This window comes from Cebus imitator, unplaced genomic scaffold, assembly GCF_001604975.1.
Source record: "Cebus imitator isolate Cc_AM_T3 unplaced genomic scaffold, Cebus_imitator-1.0 Scaffold226, whole genome shotgun sequence".
NCBI classification, from domain to species: Eukaryota; Metazoa; Chordata; class Mammalia; order Primates; family Cebidae; genus Cebus; species Cebus imitator.
Genome location: NW_016107541.1, coordinates 181,799 through 190,657, shown reverse-complemented (window position 1 = coordinate 190,657; position 8,859 = coordinate 181,799). Strand labels below are relative to the sequence as shown.

The 8,859-nt window shown below is 46.6% G+C and overlaps 1 protein-coding gene across 1 annotated transcript in view; it reads right to left on the bottom strand.

The window, feature by feature from the left end:
- The window catches only part of ADCY2 (adenylate cyclase 2), a gene marked incomplete at its 5' end in the record, with an annotated part of 165,540 nt that overhangs the window by 7,339 nt on the left and 149,342 nt on the right, over window positions 1-8,859 (bottom strand). The window contains one exon of the mRNA XM_017496921.2: window positions 4,763-4,877. Coding sequence (XP_017352410.2) covers window positions 4,763-4,877 — 115 coding nt within the window. The remainder of the gene's footprint in view (window positions 1-4,762; window positions 4,878-8,859) is intronic.

Sequence of the window (8,859 nt, the reverse complement as noted above, 5' to 3'; positions counted from 1 at the left end):
GGGAGGTGGAGGCTGCAGTGAGCTGAGATAGCACCACTTCACTCCAGCCTGGGCAATAGTGGGAGACACTGTCTCAACAACAACCACCACCACCACAACAAAAAGACCCCCAAACTAAACATAATACAGTGGTTTTTCTGTGCTGCTATATACTTTTACACAAAAGACGATTACTATTTCCCAAGAGTTTTAGAGTAAATGTTGATTTTGAAATAAACATATTTTTATTTTAAATGGCTGCACTGCATGGAGGTATGCCACTGGTGATTCTGCCACTGTTGGACTTTAGTGTTCACCCTGATTCTGCACTGAAAGAACAATCACAGGGACCCCCCCCCCAGCCACACCAGCACGTTACTTTCCCACAGCCACACCAGCACGTGCCTTCCCGCAGACACACCAGCACAGTACTTTCCCGCGGCCACACCAGCATGGTACTTTCCCGCAGCCACACCAGTACGTGCTTTCCCGTGGCCACACCAGCATGGTACTTTCCCGCAGCCACACCAGCACGTGCTTTCCCGTGGCCACACCAGCATGGTACTTTCCCGCAGCCACACCAGCACGGTACTTTCCCGCAGCCACACCAGCATGGTACTTTCCCGCGGCCACACCAGCACGTGCCTTCCCGCAGCCACACCAGCACGTGCCTTCCTGCAGCCACATCAGCATGGTACTTTCCCACAGCCACACCAGCATGGTGCCTTCCAGCAGCCACACCAGCATGGTGCTTGCAGCCACACCAGCACAGAGGAAATGCCAGGGCAGTCAGTGGGAGGGCAACTGAGCTCCCAGGCAGGAAGGAAAGGGACACACAGCAGTCTCCTGGACAGCCTTAGACAGTCTGTCAGTTTTTGCTGCTAGAAGCTGGGCTTACTGCTCAGCTTTCATCAGAGTGAGGAATGGCAATCCCCGGTGACACAAGCCTGCTCACATATGGTATTCTCTAAGGAAACTTAACCACCAGGTTGCTGGAGCCATGCTTGAAGCCAGCTCTCTTCAGCCCAGCTGGCCCAGTTCTTGCCAAGGCATGAGTGGTTTCCTGGATCCCTGGGCTATCTAGGCATTAGGTGTTCCTTCCCCAGGTGAGCAGGCGCCCTGGGCCACTGCTAACTACAGAGGTGATAGACATCATGCTGTCCTCCCCCTTTTAATAAGTGCAATTATAAAACCACGGTGACTCCATGTCTACATCTGGGGTCAGGGTGAGGTCTGACCCAGTGTAGAAGGTGGATATGGCTTCTGCTGTCAGGAGCTGAAGCTTCAAAAGATTAATCAACTTCTCTAATCAAGGAGAAGCCTGGGCTCTTCTCTAACTCCAATTTAACAGGCAGGATGGTTGCTTGTCCCACAAACTCCAAATATGCAGACCTAAAGATGTTCTGGGAGTCAGGGGAAGGCGGACCACAGAAATAGAAATAGGGATACTGACATTGATTGATTCTTCCCCGTACATTTTCTCATGGGTCCAGGACCCCCACTTTCCTGCATAATTTGAACTGTAGATTGATGAGGGTGTTTCTGGAGATCTAATTTCCGACTGCTGAACTGCTTAGTCTGCTACAGCTCATTGAAGATCTTAGGCAAAGCTTCCCCTTTGCAATGGAAAGTGAGGTCAGGAAACAGCCCCAATACTATTCCAAACAGTACCCTTGCAGGTACAAAAGAGGTAAGAAATAAATTCTCCTTTGGTTTTGTGGTGTTCTCAGGAAAACACACTTCTGGTTTAGGCATCTCAAATAATCTATTCCAGCTCTGGCACAGGTCCAAGCACCCAGGGGTCAGCTGCTGGACACTGGCCCCGAGGTTCCAGCCCTGCATCTGTCAGCTCAACTTTTCTTCCAGCTGCTGCTGATCCCTGCTTGGTCAGCAGCTCTGGCGGTGGGGAAGAGCCTGGACTGATAATTGCTGGCAACGGGGCCATCTCTAGTTAGTGCAGAGTGGGCTCGATTTGTGGTTCCAATTGATTCTACAGCTTGATATGCAGAAAAGGATGCTAGGAGTGAATTCACCTCATTACTGTCCCCACACTTTTGCTGGCAGTATTATTCTTCCCCATGACTATCCCTGAACTGCCTCTGGATGTCGTGGTGCATGGAGGTCGAGCAGGGAAGCCCCCTACTGGGAGAGACTGAGGATCTGGGGAAAGGGAGACTCAAAGGCCAAGGGAAATGTTGAGTTCAGGCTTCCTTAGAAATCTAACAGGGCTGACATATGGAGCTGAGGGTATAGGCCTTATCAGTTATTGGACAATCAGGGTAAAGTAGGCATTTAACTTGAAGGAGGCCCATTCCATAGTTCATGTGAATCTGAAAAAAGTCGCTGAAGGCTAGACCAGGAAAATGGCATTTTGGACGTAGCACATGTGATGGGCAAATAGCCATCCTGTTCCCATGCTGCGGTGCAGGGCTATATTATTTTTACCCATACAAGTTTGACAACAGAAGACGTCATTCTCCCATTTCAATAGTTAATACTGAGTGTCAACTTGATTGGATTGAAGGATGCAAACTGTTGATCCTGGGTGTGTCTGTGAGGGTGTTGCCAAAGGAGATTAACATTTGAGTCAGTGGTCTGGGAAAGGTAGACCCACTTCCATCTGGGTGGGTTCAATTTAATCAGCTGCCAGCGTGGCCAGAATACAAGCAGGCAGAAGAATGTGGAGAGATTAGACTGTCCCAGCCTCCCCGCCTGCATCTTTCTCCTATGTTGGCTGCTTCCTGCCCTTGAACATCGCACTCCAAGTTCTCCAGTCTTGGGACTCAGACTGCCTTCTTTGCTCCTCAGCTTGCAGATGGCTTAATATGGGACCTCGCCTTGTGACTGTGTGAGTTGATACTCCTTAATAAACTTTCCTTCAAATAGACATCTATCCTATTATTTCTGTTCCTCTAGAGAACTTTAATATACCCAGGTAATAGATTTTTTTTTTTTTAAAGAGGCATAGTAGCAAAGTCTGAGGAGCCCATTTTCCAACCTGTCAAAACAGTGTAGAGTCTCTGGGGTCAAAAGGACACGCCCATGTTTGATGTGGTCAGCAGGCTACCCAGGGTGTGTCCTGCCTGCCCGGTCCACCTTACCTTTGTAGAGCAAGGTAGAGCCCCTGATAGAGGCTTACTGTGCACAGAAGTGAGAAAGTAAAAAGAAAAATATGGCATTTTGGGAGGCTGAGGCAGGCAGATGACTTGAGGTCCGGAGTGTGAGACCAGCCTGGCCAACATGGTGAAACCCTGTCTCTACTAAAAATACAAACATGCTGGTGCCCGCCTGTTATCCCAGCTACTTGGGAGGCTGACGCAGGAGAATAACTTAAACCAGGAGGTGGAAGTTGCAGTGAGCTGAGACTGTACCACTGCATTCCAGTCTGGACAACAGAGCAAGATCCTGTCTCAAAAAAAAAAAGAAAAAGTAAAAGTAAAAGAAAAAGAAAAGTAAGATTAGACGCTGACAACTAATAGTGCAAGAGAGAAAAGAATCTCATTTGTGAAAGAGATGTAACATATTTTGGGTTTAAACGAAATTCAGGACATACCCATCGCAAAGGAAGAAAATGGCTTTACATATTCAGATTTCTTTTTGAAGCTGAAATTTGTAAGTAAGAGAAAGTTAAAAACCATTCAGACAGAATTTGTTGCCGGAACTGCTTTTACATAAACCGACTCTCAGAAGCAGCAAAACTTGTTGCCAAGAAAACCGTAAAATGGTCAAGGAAGCTCTTAGAAATCTGAATGGTTGCAAGTAACTGTGTCCACACAGCTGTGTGTGGACTTAATGGCTTAAAACACACATCTTAAAAAATAAGAATTTGTAAAAGGCAAGTAATGAAACATGCTAAAAAATCAACTGAAAGCTTGTTAAAACTTAGAAATTGGGAAGCTTTGTTTTCAATGAAGTCAAGGTTACTTTTTTTTTTTTTTTTTTTTTTTTTTGGGTCTCTCTCTGTCACCCAGGCTGTGTTGCAGTGGTACCATTATGGCTTGCTGCAGCTTCAGTCTCCTGAGTTCAATCAATCCTCCCCCCTCAGCCTCCCAAGTAGCTGGGACTACAGGCATGCACCACCAAGCTCAGCTAAGTTATTTTTTGTAGATTTGGGGGTCTCATTATGCTGCCCCGGCTGGTCTCCAGCTCCTGGACTCAAGTGATCTTCCACCTCAGCCTCTGAAAGTGCTAGGATTACGAGCATGAGCAACTGCGCCAGGCCTAACAGTTATTTCTTAGCAACATCACAAAGAAAGCTGGATACTTTTTCCCTAGGATTTGAACACAATCTGAAAAGCTGTCACTGTTTCAGAACCTATGACGTTTGGTGTTCTTACAGCTTGTGGCCCCAGGAAGGTGGGGCTGTATTGCCACAATTCTAAGATCCACTTTTTTTAAGAAAACATTTTTATATCTCTGAAATCTGGATGTATCTTATAGTTAGTGGCAGGTCCCACTTTCACTGACAACAGTACATAAAATAATGCAGCACCTCTTAGTGGACGTCTCATAGTGAATCAGCAAAGCAGGATGGCTCAAGGCTGTGCGTGTTATGCTTGTGGATGGGATCTTGGCTCAGTGCCGGCGGCCTAGGTCCTACCAAAGGGGTGCTTTTTTCTAATTTGCTCAAAAGTGTCCTTCCCTCTGTCAGCCAATCTTGCAACGGGATGCATTTGTAATTGTTCTACTCCAACATTGAAAGGATCATCAATGTCTCCTAGGACTTACTCCTTATTCCACACCTTTGCCACAACTGAAACTGAGACCTCTTTGCAGAACGTACCCACTCGCAGCTTGAAGTCGTTGAAGGAGTGCTTGTTGATGGCATCCAGCTTCGCTACCAGAGCAAAAGCAAATTCCACCATGGTGCCAATGTGCATGTACTGCCGCTCAGGCTCCTGAGAATGAACAAACACAGGCGGATGGAAGTTAGAGCATCCCAAACTGGAAGCTGTTCTCCTTCGTCTCAAACCTGAGCTTTAGGCTGAGAAGAATGCTGGCAAATTCTAATACTGCAAGGCACTGCAGATATTCTATAAGAATCAAATCCCATCTCAAGGAAGTGCTGTGTGGCCAAGGGGAGACAGTAGGCACTGGAACACGCTGACTTCCATGTCTCAGGCCCCCGCAGGCCAAAAGCGTCACGTGGGCTAAGGCTGACCAAGGGGAACCTATATTGTATTAATCCAGAAATCACAAGGGAAGCTGGCTTTGAGGAGGGGCTGGCACTTTCTTCTCCCTTTTCCCCTCCACAGCCGACCTTTGCCCTTCTCTGCTGGGCTCTGGCCCTGGGGGACTGACCTCTAGAGGCTACCTGCTTCTTATCCTGGGGCTGCCAGTGGGGATTGCCCAGTGGGAGGTTCCATGAAAAAGAGAGCGAAGAGGAGGCTTTGAGTCTCATTCCTCCTCTTCCCTATTCAGTGCACGCTTTCACTGGGGTCAGTCTTCTTCACAGAGGACCAGGGCTGCTGCCCCAGGTGGCAGCTACTCTGTCTGCATCGCAGCTCTCTCTGGTGGCAGCTACTCTCTCTGCACTGCAGCTCTCTCGTTCTAGGAACATCCCCCTCCTTTTGCCCTCTTATGCCTTGAAAGGGGGGATTTTTGGCTGAATTGTGTCCCTCCAAGTTCCTATGTTAATGTCCTAACCCCAGTCTCTCAGGATATGACCATATTTGGAGATAGGGTCTTCAAAGATGTGATTAAGGTAAAACAAGCTTATATGGGTGGGCCCTAATCCAATATGACTGGTGTTCTTTTAGGAAGAGGCAATTAGGACCCAGTCACCCACCAAGGGAGGGCTGTGAGACAGGACCCAGTCACCTACACGGGGAAGGCCGTGTGAAGACACAAGAAGAAGGAAAGAGGCCAACAGGGGAGAAGAGAGACCTCAGGAGAGACCCACCCCGCTAACGCCTTGATCTTCCGATTGCATCTCCAGAACTGTGAGGCAATACACTTGCGTGGTTTAAGACCCCGTCTGCAGTACTTTGTTAGGGCAGCCCCAGCGAAGTAACATGGGGGGGGGTCACAATTTCTTCATTTACTCATTCTTGAGGGCTGTGTCATCCCACGGGCATGAGGGAATTATGGAGCTGAAGGGGAGAAGTCCTGAAGATTTTCCCACTGCTAGGAAGTGAAAATTTCCATTCAGATTTCCTGTTAATTTCGATTATTCCTGTTACCTATTTATATTTAACATTAATTTGTAGCACTTACTATATTTATATTTTAAATCTCACCTTTTTAAAAGTTTCCATTTTTTGTTACATTATTAGTCTAGGCATAGAATTCATTTAATTCAAGTAAATGTTCTGAAGGTTCCTGCTCTCCCAGTCCTTAATGATTCTGTGCATCAAAATGGTGTGGAGAACGGTTTCTGTTCCAGCCTGCCTGGTGAGCCACTGAGCCTTTAAGGTTTCCTTGAAATGTGGTCCCAGGCCTGCCAGGCATGGCTGCTGGGCCAAATGGACATCGGTGTTAGCACAAAAGCCAGTGCCCTGTGTCTTCTGAAGTCTGCATCCCTCAATGGTTTGTGAGCTCCACCAGGGTAGAGACCTTGCTCTATTAATCTGTGTCTTCACAGCAGAATGACGTCCCTGACAAAGAAGAACTCAATACATGTTTATGAATGACTATACTTAGGTTGGCAGTGGGATCACCAAGAGGAAATGGCTGGGGGGAATGAAGACAGGGACTCATTAAGCTTTGGTGTAAGGACAAAGACGATTGCGGTGCCTTTGGAGAACACAAGCCCAGGATCATGAATGTGCCTACTACAACGGGTGAGGGCTCCAAGGGAAGAAGGGAGAATAGGATAGCAGAGGCTTGGTCTAGGGATATGCCCTCGGCTAGGACATGGGTCGGGGAAGGGGAGCCAGTAAGGCACACTGGAAACCAGCTGAGAGACCAGGAGAGATGGAACATGGGGCTGTTATGGGACTTAGGCAGAGACGTCTAACATGAACGTTGGATCCCAAAGGGAGCTAAATCGGAGATGAAGAAAGGTCTGGGGACAAAGGGGAGGCACCTGGTGACCTGGTGGGAACAAAGCCAACTTTTAGAGACTCAGGAGGGATGGATGAGAAGATAGATGGAGACTGTAGACATAAGCATCTATTCAAGGTGACAGCCAGGTGGAGAAAACCAAGGTGGCAGCTAAAGGGGAGAGGAAAACCAAGAAGGGGTTATTCATCTGCTCTACACAGTGCTTAATAAGGAGCATGCAGGGGTATTGTGCTAACGCAGGGTTTCTCAGCCTTGGCACCATGGACATTTGAACTGGGCTGAACTGGGATGAACTGGGTTATGCTGTGTTCTGCAGGCTATCCTGCACATCACGGTGTGTTTAACACCATCCCCAGTCTCTACCTACTGGATGTCAGTGGCATCCTTCACCTCTCATTGTGACAACCAGAAATGTCTCCATTGACAATGTCAATGCTCCCGGCGGGGCGGCGGGGGGCGGAGATTAAAATTGCTCCCATTTGAGAATCACTGCACTAAATAGTATAAATATGAAAGGAGAAGAAGAATTAAATCTCTGGGCAAAAGGGAAAGACATCTTCCTATCCTCAGGTGAATTACATCATTCTAGAAGAAGGCAAAGGAAATAGAACTACTGCAGTAAATTCTCAACTTAAGAGTCGTGGAAGAAAAGCCACATGACTACAAAACTGGAACTATGAAATTGACTGTCAGCTAACTTTGGTGGAATTTCAGGATATCATTTCATAAGAACAGCTAGTCTTTTCTATGATAGCTCACTAGTATTTTTTGTCTCCCGACTTATGGGGAAAACCTGACTTGGAGGCTTGTGCAGTCAGCTGGAAAACATCTTGCTCCTTAATAGGAAGCACAAGCTGTTAAATCAACAAGCAAAATCTTGTGTAGTAGAAATGACAACTGTCCAAGTAAGGAGGACATATTTGCCACGGGAGCAATGATTTTGCTTTTTACCAAATCATGGTGCAGCAAACAAGCTCCACTCCTTGATAAATTATTGCCCAATCTGTTTTCACAACATGGGTTTAAACTGAAGGTTTAAAGTGACCTCAGTAATGAAAGAAGAGACTGAGTTCTGGGAATGAAGTTTAATTCAACGTCCGTAACTCATCTGGCCTTAGCAAACCCTAGAAAAAATTCTAGGACAAATGTTCAGTCCCTAGAAGGACTCAATTCATTTCAACAAGTCTTTATACGTGTGCTCTTGATAAATATCTGATGGCAGTGTGAAGCAGTTATTTCTCCCATGATCCAAATAATTTCTGTTATATATCCCCAGATACTGAATGGACTTCCAGCTAAACACGGAGACTACCTACTGAGTTCCCTGAAATACAGTTTTATAAACTGGTTGTTTTGGAAGTCTCACTAGCAAGGAACATTGCTTAAAGTAGTTGCATCCAAAATGCTTTTATAACCCAAGTGTCTGTTTGGTAATAATAGAGGTAATTTTTTAGGCTAAAATAAACATAACCTTCCTCTTCTGTTCTCTCTTGTCCCTCTTCCTTCCATAAATATTCACTGAGCATCTGTTATGTGCCTGGCACTGTGTTCTATGCTGGAAAACTTCTGGTGTTCAAGTTCCCCTGTGTCTGATTTGGAAGGGAACTGAGGATTGTTATATAGGGAGCATTTTGTTCTCCTGCCTGGGGCTCCTAGGAGATCTGATCAGACTTCTCAGCTTTTATGTTCAGCCTTCTCCCAGTTAAGCATAAAAGCTGCATACTGTGATAATCAGCTTACCTGGGAGAGTGTTGCCAATGGATACTGACTTCCTCAGGCAAAAATGCGTTCAGCTCCAGTTTCTCCACACAATTAGCTGTGTGGCCTTGGCAGAGTCATTTAACTTCTCTGGGCCTCAGTTTTCCTCACCTGTGT